The 22,205-nt window shown below is 42.0% G+C and overlaps 1 protein-coding gene across 6 annotated transcripts in view; it reads left to right on the top strand.

Annotated features, from left to right (window-relative positions):
• DNAlig3 (DNA ligase 3) overlaps nucleotides 1–22,205 on the top strand; it is a 47,585-nt gene that overhangs the window by 6,555 nt on the left and 18,825 nt on the right. For all 6 annotated transcript variants that reach the window (XM_067102129.1, XM_067102133.1, XM_067102130.1 and 3 more), the window contains 7 exons: nucleotides 7,362–7,532; nucleotides 11,797–11,976; nucleotides 12,997–13,103; nucleotides 13,354–13,565; nucleotides 13,764–13,841; nucleotides 20,754–20,901; nucleotides 21,174–21,332. In XM_067102129.1, coding sequence (XP_066958230.1) covers nucleotides 7,362–7,532; nucleotides 11,797–11,976; nucleotides 12,997–13,103; nucleotides 13,354–13,565; nucleotides 13,764–13,841; nucleotides 20,754–20,901; nucleotides 21,174–21,332 — 1,055 coding nt within the window. The remainder of the gene's footprint in view (nucleotides 1–7,361; nucleotides 7,533–11,796; nucleotides 11,977–12,996; nucleotides 13,104–13,353; nucleotides 13,566–13,763; nucleotides 13,842–20,753; nucleotides 20,902–21,173; nucleotides 21,333–22,205) is intronic.

Below are 22,205 nucleotides of genomic sequence, written 5' to 3'. Positions count from 1 at the left end.
ACACGCAGTGGGAGTCAGAGTAATTAGTACCCATTCCCCGCCGCTGGGAGGCGGATATCAGGAACCATTCCCATTTCTATTCAGATTTTTCTCTGTCGCGGTGTTGTCAACACCTGTTGTCTGCACCTCCGTCATTGGATTTGCTTTTTGCTTAAGTATCTGATTGTCTTTTGGTATTTTGACTTTGGATCGGTAGATCGGCATACGCTTTTGATTTTCTTTGGTTTTGATTTGATTTGAATTAGACTATCATTATGTCTGGGTCTAGCTCTGCTACTTTACCGTGTGTGTGTGATGTCTGAGTGTAAGGTGAGGTTGCGAAAGCTGCGGTTGACCCTCACACTGTATGTTCTAACTGTAGGAAGCATATATGCATGTTGAATGATAGGTGTGATGAATGTGCTTCTTTGACTGAAAATGAATGGAGGCGTATGATAAATATATGAGGAAGTTGGGCGTGATCGACTGAGGAGGTCTTCCTCCAGAGTGCTTCTCTTTGCGGAAGTGTTGATGTCCCCTAACTCCCCTGTACCTTTAGAGACCTAACCCTGTGGTTTTGTCTCAGCCCCTGAGATCGTGCCAGTGGAGACTAATATGCTTTCCGCCATGATGGAATCGATTCGTGCATTAGAATCTAAGGTGTCAGCTCTCCAGAAAAGTGTTGTGAAGTGACTAGTGCCCCAGTGTAGTGGAGGGCGTCAGACCAACCCCATCATGCCTCTAGGCCTGGACCTCTGCTGGACTCCCAGGACTCAGGGAGAGAGCATGTCGAAAGCCGAAGGAGGGTGACGGGAACCCCCACCGGTCTGGCGTCGGCGGCAGGTCCTGAAGGCGTTTCCCAGGCTGCCCAGGCGCGAGCTCGTGCTCGTGTCTGAAGGACTGCTCTCGTCTTCTGACACGTCCTCCCCACGCAGGGGTTGGAACCGTCAGGTAGACTCTCGCCCTCTTAAGAGAAGCTTTAGGGAGGAAGGCGCTTCACGTCCTCTCTCCTACTCTGTGCTCCTCGCCAGAGTTTGTGGATCGTTCCCCCGCAAAGAAGTACAGGACGTCATCCGAAGAAGGCGTGTTTGAGCGCCCAAAGTCGCTCCAGAGACAGAACTCTCCCTCCTCAGAGAAGAGGATTAGGGACGTCCCCTCGTCCCTCTTCCTCCAGGTTACGTAATTCTCCCAGAGAGGCGTCACCAACGAGGACCCTTATTGCCTCCATGCAGCAGCAACTCTCCTCATTCATTGCAGAGAGAGTCCAGGTCCCGTACTCGTCGGAAGGATGTTAGACTTCCAGTGAAGAGATCTAGGCGTTCTCCTTCTCCTGCTCCTCGTTCATCACCTTGCGTCTGCTTCGCCTGCTCGTCGTGGAAGGAACTCTGAACTCGTCCCGGAGGTGTTGAGAGGACCGTCTTGGCGTCACCCCAGGGCGTCCTCCTCTCCCTTCGTTCTAGACGCCGCGTTCACCTTTTTGTTGATGGCGCTGGTCAGCTCCCATACGTGGCGCTCTGGGGCGATCTGGCGTTCGTCATGCTGCCAGGCGTGACGCTCTGGGGCGATCCTGGCGTTCGTCATGCTGCCAGGCGTGGCCTTTCGATTGGGACAGCTCAAGAAGCTCATCATGCTGCCAGGCGTAGCGCCCGATAGGCGTTCATGACTCCCTTCAAGACGCTCCACCTGCCGTTGCTGTCGTCTCTCATGTGGTTCCTGGTTCTCCTGCTGCTTTGCGCCAGTTCCTCTTCCAAGCAGAGAGGTCCCTGCGGCGTGTTTCCTCTCCAACTTCTCTCTGCACTTCCCGCCCGATGTTGGAGATAGACTCAGGACTCGGAGTCTGAAGAAGAGATTAAGGATCAGTCCTCGTCGTCGGACTACCAGATTCTCGTCAAGCTTTTGAAGGAATTGTTTCCCCGACAAGTTTCTGCCGGCAGTACCTCTCTCCTCCTTCTCAACTGGACTTCGACTAAGTCTAGGAAAGCCCGGGATTTCTGAAGATGACTAAATCGCTTTCCACTAAGCGGGCCTTCAAGAAAGTCCATTTGTGGAGGACTCCCGCAAAGCTCAAGGAAAGTCTTCTTTCGCCCCTTCCCCCTTCAAGGCTCTCGGGTAAAGCGGCGTGTGGTATGAGACCGGAGAAGACTTGAGGCTTACGTCTTCCTTCCTCATCTAGGGAGACCGCCGCCTCTCGTTGATTGAGTGGGAGGTCTCATCTGTCGGCAACCAGGTTCCCTGGACTCTTACGGAGATGGACCATCTTTTGAAGGGCCTCTTCAAGGAGCTAAGTTTTCAACTTCCTTGACTGGTGCCTTGGAGCTTTGGACCTTAAGTTTGAGTCAGGACTCGATCTCCTTGTCGGACCTTTCGAGCATCTTGTCTTGCATGGACAAGGCGGTCGAGATAGTTCTGGCCAATTGGCCTCGCACTTTGCGACTGGAGTGCTCAAGAAGAGGTCACTCTTCTGCGGTTTCGCCACGAAGTCGTCTCCTTGGCACAGAAAGGAGAGCTGTTGTTTGCTCCCCTTTCTAGTCATCTTTCCCGGCCGATGGTAAGGACATCGCTGCAAGCTTGCAAGAGAAGACCACACAGGACCTGTTGGCACAGTCATCGAAAGCGCCCTGCGGTTCCGTGACCTCGGACAGCGTCAACCCGTCAGCAGTCACCCAAGATGAAGAAGCCCTTTCGTGCCGGATCATCTTCAAAGCCTTCTTCCCGAGGAAAGAACCTCTCGAGAGGAAAAGCCCTTGCTAGAGGTAGGGGCAAGTGATGTGATTCTCCTCCAGATACCGGTGGGTGCCAGGCTTCTTGCGTTTGCGAGGGGCCTGGAAAGTGAGAGGGGCAGACAGTTGGTCCCTTTCGGTTTAGAGAAAGGATACAAGATCCCTTTCCTTTCTCCCCTCCCTTAAGCCTTTCGCCCTTGGACCTCTCTCTCCGTAAATGCGGTCCAGAGAAACAAGAGATCCTGTACGACCTGCTGCGTGCAAATGCTCGTCAAGAGAGCAGTAGAACAGGTCTTAGACCTGGATTCCCGGGCTTCTACAACAGGCTGTTCCTGGTCCCGAAACAGTAGGGGGAAGTTGGAGACCTGTGCTGGATGTCAGCAGCCTGAACCGCCGTCGTGAAAGGAACTTTCAAGATGGAGACAGCTCAGTCTGTTCTAGGAGCCTTAAGACCAGGGTTGGATGGTATCCCTCGACCTTCAGGACGCGTACTTCCACGTACCGATACATCCTCAGTCAAGGAAGTTCCTGAGGTTCGTCTTGAAGGGAAAGGTGTATCAATTCAGAGCTCTTTGCTTTGGCCTGTCCACAGCTCCCATGATTTTCACCGTCATCATGAGGAATGTAGCAAGGTGGCTGCATCTGACAGGCGTGCGTGTGTCGGCTCTACTTGGACGACTGGCTGATTCGAGCGTCATCGAGGAGAGGTGTCTGGAGGATCTACAAGCAACTTTGAACCTGGACGAAAGAACTCGGCCTGCTGGTCAACTTGAAAAGTCACCTGACCCCAGCACAGTCCATCGTGTATCTGGGGATTCAGATGGACTCAGTGGCTTTTCGGGCTTTTCCGTCCCGGGCGTCAACAGCTGTGCTACGGAAAAGTCCTAGCCTTCCTAGGGAAAGAAACATGTGCGGTGAGGAGTGGATGAGTCTGCTGGGGACCATTTCCTCACTGGAAAAGTTTGTTTCCCTAGGAACTACATCTCAGGCCTCTTCAGTTCTTCCTGCAAGACAACTGGGAAGACAAGGAAAATCTCGAGTTGTCTCTCAAACTTTCCCTCGAGGTGAAGGAGCATCTCAGGTGGTGGTTGGATCCCTCGAAGCTTTCAGAAGGCGTGTCCCTCAGCCTTCCGAACCCGACCTAGTGTTGTTCTCCGGCAAGCGTCAATGTCGGAGTGGGGAGCAACATTGGGGAAAGAGAGAAGTGTCAGGCACCTGGAGGGGAACAGGTGACCTGGCATATCAATATGAACTCTAGCTTACCTGAAAAAGCAGGAGGCACTCATTCTCGTTCCCTGTTCGTCCTTGCGAAAGAGATCCTGTTGTGGGCGAGTTCCAGGAGCGTTACGATCCTGGCGAGGTTTTAGCAGGCGTTCAGAACGTGAGAGCGGACCTGCTAAGTCGTCGTCATCAACTGCTCCCGACAGAGTGGACTCTGAACCAGGAGGTGTGTCAAAAACTGTGGGGTTTATGGGGTCGACCCTTAGTAGACCTGTTTGCAACATCGAAGAACAACAGGCTTCGGCTCTACTGCTCTCCTGTCCTGGATCCAGGAGCAGTATCAATAGACGCCCTTCTTTGGGACTGGTCTCGTCTGGACCTATCGCTTTCCCTCCCTTCAAGATCCTGGGAGAAGTGGTCAGGAAGTTAGCGTCATCGCAAGACACAGGATGACCCTGATCGCTCCGTATTGGCCTTACAAGGAGTGGTTCCCGGAGGTAATGCTGCTACTGGTAGACTTTCGAGGGTGTTGCCTCTTCGTCCAGATCTACTCAGACAGCCCCACTTCGAACGATACCATCAAAACCTCTCGGCTCTCGGTCTGACTGCGTTCAGACTATCGAAATGCTGGCGAGCGGAGGTTTTTTCGAAGCAGGTGGCAAGAAGCGTCGCGAGCCAGGAGAACATCTTCGATCGTGGTTTACCAGTCGAAGTGGGCCATATTTCGACAGTGGTGTAAAGCGCAGAGGATTTCCTCTTCCTCGACCACTGTGAGCCAGATTGCGAACTTCCTTCTTTTTCTTAGGGAAGTTCGAGCTGGCAGTCTCCACTATTAAAGGGATATAAGGTATGTTGTCGGCGGTCTTTGGCACAGAGGAATGATATATAGCCAACAATACGGACCTGCATGACCTCATTGGTCGTTCGAGACGACAAGGTGCATCAGTATTTGGTTCCGTCTTGGAATTTGGACGTAGTTCTTAAGTTCCTGATGCAAAGCCCCCTTTGAACCCCCTCATGCTGCTTCTTTGAGGGACGTAACAAAGAAGGCGTTATTTTTAGTTGCTCTCGCTACTGCAAAGAGAATCAGTGAGATTCATGCAATATCCAAGTTAATTGGTTTTAAAGGATCGATGCGGTGTGCTCTCTTCAACCGTCGTTTCTTGCCAGAATGAGAACCCGTCTCCCCTGGCCCAAGTCCTTTGAAATGAAAGGTTTGGCGGGTATTCTGGGTCAGGAACCAGAAAGATTGCTATGCCCTGTTAGGGCTCTAAAGTTCTACTTGGACAAGACGAAAGAGGTCAAAGAGGTCTTGCGGATAGGTTATGGTGCTCGTGTGAAGACCTGACGTCCCCATGTCAAAGAATGCGCTGGCTTTCTTCTTGAGGTCCACCATTCAGAAGCGCATAAAAGTTGTCAGAGAGTGACTTCGAACTTTTTGAAAGTTAAAGGCGCATGAGGTTCGGGCTGTTGCAACGTCAGTAGCCTTTCAAAAAGAACATGGCTCTGAGCGATATTATGAATACCACCTATTGGAGAAGTCATTCTGTGTTAGCCTCTCATTACCTAAAGGGCGTAGAACAGTGTATGAGTCTTGCTGTTCATTGGGACCTTACGTTTCGGCTGGTACGATCTTGGGGGAAGGAGGCAGTACCCATCCTATCCTGTAATGTATGGTTAGGAATAGTTTTTAAAAAATTTTTGGTTGTGTTTTTATGGTTGTGGGGTAGACTGTGGGGGCAGTCTTCCCTTTCCTTAGTTTTTAACTAGTCACGATGTTTGGTAGGCCAGGTGGTTATTTTTGTCTCTTTGCTTCCTTCTTGAGGGCTATGATCTGGTCACATAGTAGTCACGTCCCGTTGGCAGATCATCTGGAACTCTCCCAACCATATAGGTCTCTACCTCGTTGGAAACTCCAGTAAAGCAGACGCAGACTTGGGTGACAGTAATCACGAAGTCAGCTATGCTAAAGGTAAGGGAACCAAGATGTGTAATCATCTACATTGTTTTGTTTTCTCAATCCTATGCTGTCTCTGCCCACCTCCAATGAGTGCGATTCAGCTATATATATATCTGACAGGTAAGTTTCATGAACAAAATGATATTTTAATGATAAAATAAGGTTTGTTCATACTTACCTGGCAGATATATATTCATAGTGCCCACCCTCCTCCCCTCAGGAGACAACGGCACTATGAAAATCTGAATAGAAAATGGGAATGGTTCCTGATATCCGCCTCCCAGCGGCGGGAATGGGTACTAACCACCTGGACTCCCCACTGCGTGTGTCGTAAGTTTTGTGAATTCTGTCGGACTTCGGAGAATACAGCTATATATATATCTGCCAGGTAAGTATGAACAAACCTTATTTTATCATTAAAATATCATTTTGTTCTTGCCTAAGCATGTCACGTGATACTGTTTATATAAAGGGGTCTCATTCTCAGTGGTTTTCAAGAGAAGCTATAAGCCACCTTATTTATCAGATGAATGGGACTTGCTGTTGGCGTATGAATGATCTTTGACCTCCTCCATATCTGTGTCAGTGAATACCTTGATGTCTTTTCTTCTTCGTACTACACCCTCTGAGCATGCATCAAAGCTGTCAGGGATGGGGATGCTGAACAGTTGCTTGTTGAACATTGCTTAAAAAGGCAGGGCAGAGCTTGTTTAAGCTTTTGGATGATTTTGTAGGATAATCTAACTCCACTATCAGACTCTGAGAATTGCAGCCCTCCTCCTCCTCACGAAAAGAGATTCCATTATTCAGAGGTAAAGGTTACTTGTCAGAAAATTATGACTGTTTTAGCCTCTCTGACCTATACTGAAATATTTTGAAGTAGTTTTAAGTTAATCCAACCTCTGGAAAGTTATCAGCCTACTTGAGATCTGCTTCTGCATTATAAACCATAAATCCTGTAGTATCTAATCTTTTAGCCTAGCAGGAGCAGCAGACCCAATATTTTCAGTCTTTTGAAACCTCCCTACCAAATAGCTATTCTGACTGTAAAAATGAATATTATCATTACTTAAAGGAATTGCCCCCTCCCAAGCCATCTGTGTTTTGCAGCTAGTCCAGACAGCATTAACAGTGACTCAGCTTGCCAGGATAATTTTAGGAACTTTCTTCTTTTTATGAAGTGCTTACATTTGTGTGCATAAGAGTATAGCTAGTAGGAAGGATTAGTTTGCATTTAAAATAATTTTGTTTTTCAAAAACTGTGTTTGTCAGTTGGATAAATATTTTGTTCCGTGTATAAAAACTCGTTATGAAGTACTTTCTTTAATATTCTTCCTTGACTGTTGTTTTTTATGTGATAAGTGGTTTATTTCTGTAAAGTTTCAGTGAAATTAGGATAACAATTATTTTTTGCAGTTTATAAAAGAACCTACTGTACAATATGTAGATGTCATTGTGTATGACTTCTTTGTATTTTTCAGATTTCCAAAATTCTGTAAAAGAGAAAGCAACTCCCAAAAAGCAGGCAGCTCAAAAGAAGACCCCACAGAAGCAAACTCCAAAGAAGCAGACTCCACAAAAAGACACACCGCGGAAACAAGTCACTACTATTCCGAAAACAACAAAGCCAAGTGGAACTCCAACTAAATCAGGCTAGTTACTTTTATTAGGAATTATTAGAGAGTGCCATGATACATCAGTTCTTAGAGACAGTAGCATTTAGTTAACACATATAAACTGGTGCTGGACTTACTCCATTTCTTTAGGTAGATAACGTATGTAGAAACTAGTTTTCCAGTTAACCCTCTAACGCCGAGCCTCTATTTACAAAAAGCGTCTCCTGTATGGGGCGTTGGAGTTAAGCGCGGGGAAGCGGAAAAAGTTTTCAAAAAATCACAGCACGCTTAGTTTTAAGATTAAGAGTTCATTTTTGGCTCTTTTTTTGTCATTGCCTGAAGTTTGGTATGCAACCATCAGAAATGAAAAAAATATCATTATCATATATAAATATTGAAATATATGACAGCACAAAAAAAAATTCATACATAATTTTATACAAATCGCTGTGAGCAAAAGCGGTTAAAGCTAACGGGTTACTTTTTTTCTTTGTATTGTACACTAAATTGGGATGATTTTGGTATATAACAAAATTGTAAAACGATCAAAGCAACACAGAAAATATTATCACAAAATGATGCATGAATTAAATAGCTGGATGTAAAAAATGTTTTTTCAAAAATTCACCATAAATCGAAATATTGTGCTAGAGACTTCCCGTTTGTTGAAAATGAAGCTAATTGATTGAATATTACTAGACTGTAAAAGTGTTTTAGCTACAATTGCAGTTTTCGACCATTTCGGTAAGTTAAAGTTGACCGAAGGTCGAATTTTTTCTATTTACCGTGATTTATGTGAAAATATTTCAAAACTGATAAAAAGCTACAACCATGAGTTATTTTCTGTTGTATTCTACATGAAATTGCGCACATTTTCATATATAAAAGTTTATAACGACTAATATAAAACGGTGCAAACATTGCGACAGCGTGTGATGAAAGAATTTCTGAGATGTTCGGCGAGTTACGCTGGCATGAAAGCGTAAGGAAAAAGTTTTTTTTCGAAATTCCATAAATCGAAATATTGTGCTATAGACTTCTCGTTTGTTGCAAAATGAAGGTAAATGATTGAATATTACTAGAATGTAAGAGTTTTAGCTTACAATTGCATTTTTCAACCATTTCGGTCTAGTTAAAGTTGACCGAAGATTGAAATTTTGGCAGTTATCGTGATTTATGTGAAAATATTTCAAAACTGATAAAAGCTACAACCATGAGTTATTTTCTGTTGTATTCTACATGAAATTGCGCATTTTTCATATATAAAAGTTTATGTAACGACTAATGTAAAAGCGATGCAAACATTACGACAGCGTGGCGAAAGAATTTCGAGATGTTGCCCGAGTTACGGGCGTGCAAAGCGTAAGGAAAAGTTTTTCTTTTTCAGAAATTCACCATAAATCGAAATATTGTGCTAGAGACTTCTCGTTTGTTGCAAAATGAAGGTAAATGATTGAATATTACTAGAATGTAAGAGTTTTAGCTTACAATTGCGTTTTCAACCATTCGATAGAGTTAAAGTTGATCGAAAGTTTGAAATTTTTGGCAGTTATCGTGATTTATGTGAAAATATTTCAAAACTGATAAAGCTACAACAATGAGTTATTTTCTGTTTTATTCTACCATGAAATTGCGCACATTTCATATAAAAGTTTATGTAACGACTAATGTAAAGCGATGCAATCATTACGATAGCGTTGACGAAAGAATTTCTGAGATGTCGGCGAGTTACCGTAACATAAGCGTGAAAAAAGTTTTTTTCAGAAATTCACCATAAATCGAAATATTGTGCTAGAGACTTCCAGTTTGTTGCCAAAATGAAGGTACATGATTGAATATTACTAGAATGTAAGATTTTTTTTTTAGCTTATAATTGCGTTTTTTACCATTTCGGTAAAGTTAAAGTTGACCGAAGGTTGAAATTACAGCAGTTATCGTGATTTTATATGAAAATATTTCAAAACTGGATAAAAGCTACAACCATGAGTTATTTTCTGTTGTATTCTACATGAAATTGCGCACATTTCCATATATAAAACTGTATGTAACGACTAATATAAAACAGTGCAAACATTACGACAACGAACGAAAGAAGAATTTCATGCGGATGTAAGGAATAAGTTTTTCAAAATTCACCATAAATCAAAATATTGTGCTAGAGACTTCCAATTTGTTTGCAAAATGAAGGTAAATGATTGAATATTACTAAAATGTAAGAGTTTTAGCTCACAATTGCGTTTTCAACCATTTTCGGTCAAGTCAAAATTGACGAAGGTTGAAATTTTGGCAGTTATCGTGATTTATATGAAAATATTTCCAAACTGATAAAAGCTACAACCATGAGTTGTATTTTGTTGTATTTTACATGAAATTGCGCATTTTTCATATATAAAACTTTATGTAACGACTAATATAAAACAGTGCAAAAATTACGACAAAATGACGAAATAATTTCTGAAATTTTAGAAGCGAGTTACATGCCATGACGTAAGGGAAAAATTTTTTTAAAAATTCACCATAAATCGAAATATTGTGCTAGAGACTTCCAATTTGTTGCAAAATGAAGGTAAATGATTGAATATTACTAGAATGTAAGTTTTAGCTTACAGTTGTGTTTTTCGACAATTTTAGATCGACGTATGATACGTCAGTCGGCGTTTAAGGGTTAAGTTTTCATTCCATTATTTTACACTCCTGGAAGTGCATTTGCTCATTGATGTGTTGATTAAAAAGGCTGGGCAATCAGATATTCTTGTTACGCTAAGCCTGAGGAAAGAGAAAAGGAAAGGCAGTGCAGTCTGACATCAAGGAATTGATAATATTTTTGAAGTTCAAAAGAATCAAAGGAAACAGAAGCAGAAAGGGGACCATACAGCCCAAGTGATTTTGTTTCTTCATATTTAAATATTAATTTCACATTTCAGAAAAGGTAGTGAATAAGTTATTTTTATTATGTAAGTATTTAGTCTGTAAAACCTTCAGATTAATGCTTTTATACACTCATTAGTCACAGTGTGACCACATTGTCGGTCTTGAATGTTGCCAGACACATACCGTCATTTGTCTTGAGACAGGAAAAGAATATCTGTTCACAACTGCACACCATTGACCCATAGGGAGTTAGTAACTGATCTCCTAATAGTTTGTGTAGGCTGAATGCAGAGCAGTGAGAAATGAGGGGATGGGAGGTGGGCATTTCATATGTGATTGAGGGATTGGTTTAAAAAAAATTGATCATAAATCTTTGTTTTGACTCAAGTTCACAATTTATTGCATTACTCGATCAGGAAATTGTGCAGATGACATATTGAAATGGTCTGACTAGGTGCTATGAGTCTGTAATATGTAGCAATACCTTTTGACCTCAACTCAATTAAGGTATGAACTGCACAGTGTGTGGTCATTTTGTCCTAATAAATTCTGAATTTATCTTTTTCTGTGTTAATATATGTATTAAATATTTTAAAGTAGCTTATGGTTCGCAAAAATTTTGTGGAAATTTGTTTGGGTTACAGTAATTGGTATGTAGTGATTATTAGAGGAACTTTTACTCTTGTTTACTGCTCTGGTAAAGATTCATATCTTACCCATATCATTTAAGATGACCTTTGGTTTTGGAGTCATATTTTCATTCAAAAAAGTATATTGCACCACAGTTTATGGTAAAAAACTGTCCCTTGCTACATTAGTTGCTCCCAATCCATATGGCAAAGTGGGTCTCATAACCTACAGCATTTCCATGATGAGTTTGACATGGAAGGTGAGCATATTAACTTGGAGTATGTAGGTACACAGACCTCATAGAACTACTCTTGCATATCAGGGTTTTGTATGTCTTTGAAGACATGGGTTCTAATGCCAAAAATAATGGGTTAGTTGGGAAAAAGTTGTAATGTCTGAAAAACAAAAATAACTGATTTTGTAACTGAGTTGCTTCCTCCCTACCCAACTCATTTTTGGATTGCATTGATTAGGTGACATGAAGAACGAGATTGTTGCCTTTTTGAACCCCTGGGATCAACCCACACATGCAAAGTACTACCAGCAGACAGTCATTTTGTTTTTAAGAGGGCTGAACCATCTGAGATGATTTCCTGACCACGAAATGACACGAAAGTGTCACTTACAATTGCTATTTTCCATGAAAAAATATTGATTTTTATTGAAAGAATTTCATTTTATACATAAAAAGGATTTGATAAATAATAAACATTTATTGTTTGTAATTACTTTTTTAAAGTTTTTTATACTTTACTTTGCAAATCATTGTAATATTGTAACAGAATTATCAATTTTATAGAAGATGCCAGTTCATCAAGAGGACCACCACCACCAAGAAATGACCCAGGTATGGACAGGACCCACAAGGACAACTCTTTTAGAGAGTTTCGTCGTATCTGTGCAAATGTTGCAGATGAACCAAGTTACTTAGGAAAGACTGAAATCATTTCCAAGTACTTGAAATATGGAACTAATAAAAGTAAGTTAACCTTTTACACTAGGCTAAAGAAGCTTAAGTTGTTACTTTTATCAAGTTGGCACTCTCTAGAAGTATGGTATCCTAGAAAAATCACTGAAATGACCAGCATTTGACTTCCTAGGACACCAGATACCAGCTAATCACTTATTCATTTCTTTCTTTCTTATTAACATGTAATCTCAGTAATTCACACCCATTGTCATATATTTTAAATCCACTTTAACAGGTGTGTAAGATTAGTGTTGTATGGTCAACTATTAATCTTTTGTTTCATGGAAGGCTGTTGCACCAAAAGACTTCTACTTTTGACTGCAGCTGTAATTTTATTATAACCTTGGTACATTACACTTGCTTGATATGTGAATTTGTAGAATACGATTCTTCTAATTTAAGTGTTAGACTTAGAAAATATTTTTTTAGAAAATACTTCATATTGGTAAACCTTTCAAAACTAACAAATTTATAAGATTAGGTAAATAATACAGTAAGTACTGTAGTTATACATGAGAAGAATATAAGGTGTATGCTGTGTATCCCTACAAATCACTATGCCTACCCCAGTTTTTATGTAAATGATAAATGGAAACTTACGATTCCTAAAACTGTGGCCCAAAATACGCTGTAGGCGACTTGATTTCATGTCTGTATGTCTTCCTAGCCTAATTGCTAATTTTATTTGACAACAGATGAAATGATTTCTCCTGGGAGAAAAACTTTTTTATATATTTATCACCTGTATTTTGTTGGTGTAACAACTTTACTACCATAATGAACTGAAATCGGTAGTTTTAACATCAAGTCATTCAAAATTAGTATACCAGTATTTGCAGTAGTTAGACTGTTGTCACTGTGCCTTTGCTTTAGAAACTGTATAATTTTTTGTTATGCTCATTTTATACAGAGTTCACACCATGTAAAGTTGAATTTACTTAATGAGAATTAACATCAAGCTAGAATTATCTGCATGTGTAAAAATTTTACCGAAAATACATCTTTGTTATTTGATGAATTTTCTTCCAGATAAGTTTGAAGGTGATTTGAGACTGTGGGTCAAGTTATTACTTCCGGGTGTCATCAAGAGAGTTTACAACTTGCAGAGCAAACAGCTAGTCAAATTGTTTTCTCAGGTATGTAAGATTGAATATACAGTACAATAATAGAATTTCTTCTGAGAATGTCAAGTTTGTTTCATTCATTGTTGTGCCTCTGTAAAATATTTTGTATAGATAAGAAGTAGTGTCGAATGCTAGTGAACACAACTTTTTGTGACATTTTTTATGATGTTATCATAAAAAAGCATCGGTTCCTGGGTTTTTAGATAAGTATCTGTAATGAAATTTTAGAGGGTGTTTTAATCCACTTCCATTCTTCTTGCAGCTGTTTAATAGTAATCAAGAAGAAATGCTGGAAGATTTAGAAAAAGGTGATGTGGCTGAAACAGTGAGAGTTTTCTTTGAAATGTCCTCTGTGCTGGGTCCAGTCAAGAAAAGCAGTCTCTCAATTCAGGAAGTTGATGAACTGTTGGAAGAACTCTCAGGGATGACAAAGGAAGATGAACACTCCTATGTCCTGAAAAAGATATGCAAAAGGTATCTATTGTACATAAATTTGAATGTCAGTTGAGGTTCTCTGTGCCACTCAATTTCTTTTAAGGAAATTGATGTGTCTTCGCATTTGATAGCCATGAAGTTGGGGTAATTTCAAGTAATACATTTGTTTTGAAGCAAGTGTGTTTTTCCTGTTTGTTTGAGATATTGTTTGATTTTTTATACTGATTTATTTTTCAGGTGTACTGGCAATGATTTAAAAATGGTTGTAAGGCTTATTAAAGGAGACCTGAGGATCAACGCAGGAGCAAAACATGTGTAAGACTTGTATCTACCAGTTAGAAAAACCAGTCTCTTTGTTTGCTTAATCTATGAATTTCTTGATTATGATGCTTGTGTATAGTATTGAATTTTTGTTGTAATCACAGTTGATAATTTGTATAATTTCATTTTTTATATTTATGATGATTACAAAATAACTGATATGTTACAGGTTATGTATGATTATTTTTGTCATTTCAAGTGACATTAACATTTATATTGCAATATACTCCTTGAACACCTGAATTAGCCCTGGTCACCTACCAGCCCGAACTGCATCCCCATAGCTTTTACCCACTAAGTGGGTAATAAACTGTCAGCATTACCAACGCTTACAGGAAAATCTAGTCAAATGAGTTACCTGAAGTACCGTTGGCAACACTGCTGCAAGTCCCGGCTGAGTGAGGCCGAGATACCAATTGCTTTTTGTTCGCCATGCTGTGTGGGTGTGTCCCACATCAGGCGAACTTTGGTCATTAGCCCGACCCCATTCAAGAATTTGGACATCAGATCACAATTTGGACTTTTAAACGCATTTCTCCTGGATGGATACTTTATTGATAGGATTTGGAACTTCTCTCGATTTTGACTTTGGACTCGTTTGGATAAGTCAAACAAGAAAGCGATCGCTGTCTGCTAGAGCCGATGCTTCCACTTTGTTTACACCCGGCGACCAGAGCCTTCTTCTGCTGGAGATGCTGGCGCTCATCGGCCCTACACGTTCTGCAAGCATAGGATGAGTACCCTCAAACACGATCGACATTCTGTTTGTGTTTTTATGCAGGAAGACACAGTGTAGTATCAGTCAGATAGGCGAGTCTTGGTCGGTAGATCAGATGGAAGAATTATTCAAAAGTTAGAGGACAAGTTACTAGCTGAGTATGTCTAGTCTATTTTTCTAGCTTTATGACTAAATTAACGGAAGCTAGAGATAGGGATAGTAGTAATAGTGTTGTACATACTAATCGTTCTTTTTCAGCCCCCCCTGCCTGTTCCAAAACCAGCCCTAATGGGTGGCAGGGGTCATGGAGAACCACAAACCTCGAAGGTAGGATCTGCCAGCCCCCCCGGCGCGGAGCAGGCAGTGTTGGCAGCAGATTTCCCCCTTCCCTCTAAAAGCGTAAGTTCTAAGGTGGATTTAGAATTAGGAATCACTCAGAAGGGTAGGAATTCTAATTTAGGAAGTATTCAGGAAAAGTAGTTGAGCATGGTCTTCTTTGGGTTTAGGTCTCTCATTTAGATCAATTGTCGGTTTTATTTCCTGCTTCGTGCTCTGCAGCAAAGGTTTCCAGATCCGTGGAGGGTCGTTCAGATTTGGTTTCTGATGTATCTGGTTCTGAATTTTTGTTTTTCCTTGAATACTCCTCCTTCGAAGGTTTCTTTTCCTTTGGGGGTTTAAAATTTCGTTCGTCTTGCGATGGTGGTAATTCTGGCAATCAAGTGTTTCCAATATTCATGATCATGTCTTAAAGAATTTTCTGATTTGATAATGTCTATCAAGATTATCAGGGGCGGGGGGAACAGAACCAGTCTATTTTCTTTGAAATCTATGGCCCCTCCGGCCGCTACGGAAATTTCCCATTTTTTCCCCTTTTTCTTCTAAGCCTTCTTCCATTGCCCTTCTCAATCTTCTTTTCGGTCCACTCTTTGGAGGGCTCTCAGGGTCTTTGTTGCACATCCTGTTTTCTTGGCTTTTAACTCAGCAGAGCAAGGCTTTCTTGCTTCAACCCTGTATTTTAGAGCTCAGCGGCCCCCATCTCTCTCTTCGGGTTTAAGGGAAGGGGTACTTTTTATGGATCTGTCGTCTTATCACCTTTTGCAAATCCGGTAGTTTCTCAGGCATCTGGTCTAGTTGCCTCTCAGGTATTTGCAGAGGCGTCAGCAACTCATTTCATTCTTTATGGGTTCCTAACTGTAATGTATCCTCCGCGATTCTTGCGGATGCTACGGCAGTCGGCGATTCGCCTGCACCAGTGTTCAGTGTATCAGCACCGATAGTTTCCTAACTGTAATGTATCCTCCGCGATTCCTGCGGATGCTACGGCAGTCGGCGATTCGCCTGCGCCAGCGTTCAGTGTATCAGCACCGATAGTTTCCACAGCCTTTCCATTCTTCAGGATAGTTGGTAACTACCTTCTTCTGTTACCTTCGGTTCAGTACCTCGTAACTTCCCCTTCAATACCCCTTTGAGTTTCAGTCCGGTTGGGACCACCATCTGTCCAACGTCAGCGTTGGGCGCTCCGGTGGTTACTCTGAGTGTGGCTTCTTCCTTCTATCCTCCTTCGGCTTCTTTCTCAACTTTCCGGCAGGTTTTCTCTGTCCCTCCGTTTAGGCATCCATGTTGGTTCAGGGTTGATTCCGGGTCTTCAGCTCCGGATTCCCATTCTCATGCGGTTTTGATGCATCCGGATTTGAGTGGTTTGGGTGTTGCGGCCTCTTCGCTCTCAGGAGTAGGCGTGGTCTGCCCAGGTGTTGCGTCATCCCTGTTGGGTGGTGCAGGGTTTGTGCAACCTATACTTTGGTGCTTCCAGTATGTTCGCGATTGATATGTCAGGTGTCCTTCTCACGCACCCAGGTGTAGCAAGTTCCAGGTTTTCGAGTTCAGCGTTTGCCAGGGATCGGCCTGCCTCTTTCCTGTTCCGGCTCGGTTGGACCAGTCCGACAATCCTCGGCTTGGTCGGACCAGTCCGACAATCCTTATTTCGGTTGAACCAGTCCAACAAAGTTGTTCATTTGAAGAAGAGGATCCGGTACCGGATATTAGTTCTCCTTCAGCCAATGAGAATGAGTATAAGCGGATGGTAGACTTCCTCACTTATCCTCAATCTAAGGTTCCGGAGGAGCCTACACTACTGAAGCAACGATGTTCGAGTTGCTGCATGCGACAGAACTGGTAGTTGCTCAAACAAGATGATTCTCCCTCCGGTCTGGTACTGCCTGACACCTCATCACTTTGGTGTCAATAAGGCTGGCATACCAGGTTAACATGTCTCCTGACTGTACAACATTCTTTGGCAGAAGAGGAGGGGCTCCTTTTGAAGCTTCCACCTCTATCCGGACATTCAGAGAGGGTTCTGTTGAGGGCACCTTTTGTGCTCTGCAACAGTCTTTTAGGTAGGAGGATATCTCCTCCATGGTCTATTTTGTGTGGCAAGTCGTCAGCAGTAGTGTCACAGCAAGCTATGATTAGTGTGGCTGCTCTGGGTTCAGGGATGTGGCCAGTATAACGAACTTGTTGCTTCTAACTCATATCTCCAGTGTCGGCAATTATGCATCGTTGAAGGTACAAATGTGGAAGTAGAGGGTTCCTGTTTAATAGGGAACAGCCGGTACCCACTTGATGAAGCTTCTTAGGGAGAATCTCTCTCTCTCTCTCTCTCTCTCTCTCTCTCTCTCTCTCTCTCTCTCTCTCTCTCTCTCTCTCTCTCTCTCTCTAATTCCAGGGTCTTGTGTCTCCATGCTTTCTCTTCCGGTATGTCTCAGGAATCGCTGGGACTTCCCATAGAGAATGCAGGTATAATCTGGAACGATTCTCGCTTGTCGGATCGTCTGTGATTGTCAGAAGAAGCGCATCTGACATCCGGAAGGTCTATAGTCTCCCCTCTTCCCAACGTTCATCTGTACTAAGATGCCTCATATCAAGGTTGGGAGCAACCTTGAGGAACCCAGGCCCGGGCCTCTGGAGGATCGGGGCGAGAGGAGTCATAACATTGGGAAACCTCAGGGCTGTAAAGGAAGCCCTCAGGTGTTTCTCAGTCCTAGTGTGCAACACAGTAGCGGGTCTGCTTTGCGACATCGTAACTGCCGTGTCGTATCTGAGAACTCGGTGGGGGAAACAAGATCATTAAAACTTAGAGGTGTATACTTTCTGCCGTTTGGTCTCATTCATCAGGTAATCAGGAATTGCGGTAGTGTCAAGACGTCTATGACTCTACCTCCTTGCTGGCTCTAACGCCCGCGGTTCCGAATTCCTAATGCTCCCTTACGGAGAGTTCCGATGTTCACTCCTCATGCGGAAGATCTTTAGAACAACGCATTTTCACCATTATCATCCAAACTCTTGCGTGATGAACCTGGTGGCGACTGCCGGCGAACAGCTAGACAGTCCAGACACACTAAAAGCTATGTCTAGACAGTGTTTCTTTCATCTTGAGAAGTCAACCCGTAAAGCTTTACCAGGTCAACTTGATATGGGAAGTCTGTGTGTGTCAAGGAAAGGTCATTCCATCTTTAGGCCTGCTATAACCGAAATAGCTGTTTTTCTTTTATTCCTTCGGAAAGTTAAGATTCTTCCATTTTCGGCTATTGCTGGCTACTGCTCAGCACTTTGCAGTACATTTTTCTATCTTCCCGAAAATTTCTAATAATAAGATCATCTTTGACTTGTTACGTTCCTTCGGGCTCTCGTGAGATTTGTCGGAAGTTCTAATGTTAAGGTAATTGGTTGAGTGTTTTATTTCTTTCTTTCGGCTTTAGCTGCAGATAAAAAAAAATGGCGAGCTTCAGGAAGTTTCCTAGGCAGAAATGATAATTATTTTTCTTCTTTTTGGAAGTCGTGGCGAGGCTAAAACTCTGCTTCGTTCGTTTAAGGTTCTTTATCTGCAAGTGTTAGGTTCGGCATCGGCGGGATGTCTTTATGTCCAATGCGAATATTTATCAAATGTTGACAAACTCCGTCCTTCTGTGTACACTTTTTGTCTACTTGTGAATCCTTCCTGTCTGCTGTCAAGGATGCGATTAGTTACTTTCGGAGAAGGGTTCCTGATTCCTGGTTCATAAGCGCTCACTACACAAACACAGTTGCGGGCACACTTCACGGTTCTCGTGTGGTGCGAGGTTCATGCCTTGAATGCAATTTAATTTGACGTGACATTATATTTAGTATTTAACAATGTTTTTTTTCATTACCGCACAGTATTCGGAGTATGTCCACTTCATCTTCCTTTCTAAGGAATGGTTCAGAGTTTCTATTCTGGAGGTAGTTTACTTGCGAGTCCGTCTTTGTTTTCTTCCTTTACTTACGAGACGTTCAATTTGCCCCACCGCATATAGTGGCGAATTCTCCTGTCTAGGGTGCGTTCAATTAGCCGCGGTGGTATTCTCTTAGTGCGAAGACTCGGAAGGTTATTCGCTTAGTCCACGTTTAACAGCAAAGTCTATTATCTAGGGTGCGCTCATTTAGCTAAGGTAGTACTCACGTAGTGCAGTGATTATTAGGTTAACTAGATAGAGAAATTCCTTTCTAGGCTTTAGAATCTTAAGCAATAGTGATAGTATAATCACATGAACTTAAGTTTAGTACATCTTAAGTATCTAGTCTTTGATAGTTTCCCTACAGAGTCAGAGTTGCTCTCGTAGGCTGGCCAGGTTGTTTCGTCAGCGGCTGGGATACTTCTGCGCTCATCGGCCTTTGCCGCAATCTGCAGGGCAGAGGGTCATCAGCTCAGCACACTGCCTCATTCCCTCCTTAATGGGTAGGCTCTGAATAGTCTCTTGGGAGATGCATCGTTCTCCTTTTTACATGAAAGTTATTCTCTTAGTCCGTGTGTAGCCGCTAACCCTTCTATGGTAGGTGCGTTCATTTAGCTAAGGGGGTACTCTCTTAGTCGGAGGTTCTTAGAGGCGGCCACTTTGGAAGTCGGTGTCGGTTTCGACTTTCTACAAAAAAGACGTTCAGTTTTCTTGAGAAGAATTTCTCGCCTGGTCCCTTTGCGACGACCAACTCGATCTTTTAATTACATAGTAATGTTAAGGGTGGGGGGAACTCTAGGTAATGAACGTAGTCTGAGGAAATTTGGAATTTTGGATTCTCTGTTAGTCGGGGTTCATAGTGAGAATATTAAGTTTGACGTTAATACTGTGAAGATAGGCAGATCCAGTGGACAGGTTTGGTTTCTTCAACCTCTTCTGCGCAGACATCGGCGGCAACGGACAGCGAAGAACTGGAACACCTGCACACTCAACTTCTCCTTCATACATGAGAGGCTACAGTAGCCACATGGGAGGTTCTTCGTACCCCTCCATACATGAGATTGCTTTGATTAGCCACAAGGGAGGTTCATCGTACCCCTCCATACATGAGAGTGCTTTGATTAGCCACATGGGAGGTTCGTCCTTCTCCACTAATCATGGGAGGCTGTGATTAGCCACATGATAGGTTGGTTTTTAATATCCATGAGGAGGTTTGAATACCACATGAGAGGTAGCTCGACTCAGACCCTCCATAAATGAGAGTGCTTTGATTAGCCACATGGGAGGTTCATCGTTCTCCACTAATCATGGGAGGCTGTGATTAGCCACATGGTAGGTTGGTTTTTATTTTGCTACTCTCTACCCATGAGGAGGTTTGAATACCACATGAGAGGTAGCTCGACTCAGACAGTACCTAGACATTAGACTGGCGTGGGTACTCTCTCTACAACATTCTCACCTGCGAGTGGGATAACCAGGTGAGGATACATTCATTTATACAGAGTAGGCGAATAATGAGTTACCTGCTTTCCCTGTTGGCAGGTCGGGCTGAATTAGATTGATCCCCCTCCACTAAATTTTTGTTAATCGGGCTAATTCAGGTGTTCAGGAGTGTATTGCAATATGAAGTTTTCATAATAAAACTAATATTGTAATACTCACCTGAACACCTGAATGATTCCCACCCTCCTCCCCACTTCAATTTGAATTGTGGATAACGCAATTGGGGTATCTCGGCCTCACTCGGCCGGGACTTGCAGCGGTGTTGCCAACGGTACTTCAGGTAACTCATTTGACTAGATTTTCCTGTAAGCGTTGGTAACGCTGACAGTTTATTACCCACTTAGTGGGTAAAAGCTATGGGGATGTAGTTCGGGCTGGTAGGTGTTCAGGTAAGTATTACAATATTAGTTTTATTATGAAAACTTAATTTTTTAGATTAGATGCAGTGCATAGTGATGCATATGAAGCTTTCCAGACTACTCGAAATATTGATGCTGTCTTGGATCAAGTCATAAAAGTCAGTGCCACAGGAGGTAGTCTCAAGTTTACAGCTGAAGTCATGACACCTGTTCTACCTATGCTTGTATGTCATGCTGTCTTATGATTTTTTTTTTTTAATATTTACAGTTGCTGTTTTAAATTTATTGGCTGTCAAGTATTTTACATACCTAATCTGAAATATTAGTAAAAATTTGATTTTGAGAAATATATATGTAATCAATTCATTAAATTTTTTATAGCTAACAGAGTATAAGTGCATATACTATACTGTATGGTGATTATTCATCATTTTTACCTGCTGCATACTTCAGTACTTCAGACATTTTTTAATGTTAAAATGGCACATTTTTCCAGGCAGAGGCATGTAAATCAGTCGATTATGCTTTCAAAAAGTGTCTAAGTGGGGCAATGTATGCCGAAATCAAATATGATGGAGAAAGAGTACAATTGCATAAGAAAGGCAACAAATTCAAGTATTTTTCGCGTTCACTGAAAGAAGTAATGCCACATAAGGTGAGTAAAAAAGCCTAATCTTTATGGGATTTGGTTTTGTTTTTTAAGTGAGTTTAATTTCTGTGGGATGGATTTGGGTTTGTACACGTTGAAGATGATATATGCTGTAGGAGAATTCTGAGAACATATTAGTCATAATTCTGATAACAGAAAACATTTGTTGGGGAATATAAATGAATTATGTCCATACTTGTTACACCTCTTATGTTACTTTTGCTTAACATGTAGAAGCTTAACCTGATAATTGTTGAGTTTCTATGACAAGGTTGCATCCTCACCATTAGGTGAAGTTGCCATATTGATAATTTTTTAATGATGGAAACAGAAGTTTTTGACTTTGCTGTGAATTAAGGCACACTGTCATTGTTTAAAAAAAGGACATTGGTATCTGTTGTTTTTGTTTATGTAATAAGAAAGCAACTGCTGCATTCCAAATGCTGTAACTATATCCCAAATTTTTCGTAGAATTCAATACGAGGAAAAATTTGTTCAGGATCAATTAAAGGACAGAAATTAGAATCTCAACATAGTGATTAGAAAAGAGAAATTATTTAGTATAGCCAAGTAAGTGAGAAAAGGAAAGGATGTGAAAGGGGCAAATGGGGCAAATTAAATGAGATGAAATAAAATAACACAGGAGGATGTAGTGAGTATTTTGGAAATCTTCTGAAATAAAATAACACAGGAGGATTTAGTGAGTATTTTGGAAATCTTCTGAAATAAAATAACACAGGAGGATTTAGTGAGTATTTTGGAAATCTTCTGAATGAAGAAAACGCCTTTGAACTGGAGGTTATTGGCGTGATAGAGGGCCCCAGGAAGATGAATAGTAGAGAAGCCCAGTAACCATCTGGAATAGAAGTGATTTACTAA

The sequence above is a fragment of the Macrobrachium rosenbergii genome, chromosome 59, assembly GCF_040412425.1.
Source record: "Macrobrachium rosenbergii isolate ZJJX-2024 chromosome 59, ASM4041242v1, whole genome shotgun sequence".
Lineage (NCBI taxonomy): Eukaryota > Metazoa > Arthropoda > Malacostraca > Decapoda > Palaemonidae > Macrobrachium > Macrobrachium rosenbergii.
The sequence above is the reverse complement of the archived record's forward strand: the minus strand, read 5'-3'. Positions and strand labels throughout refer to the sequence as shown.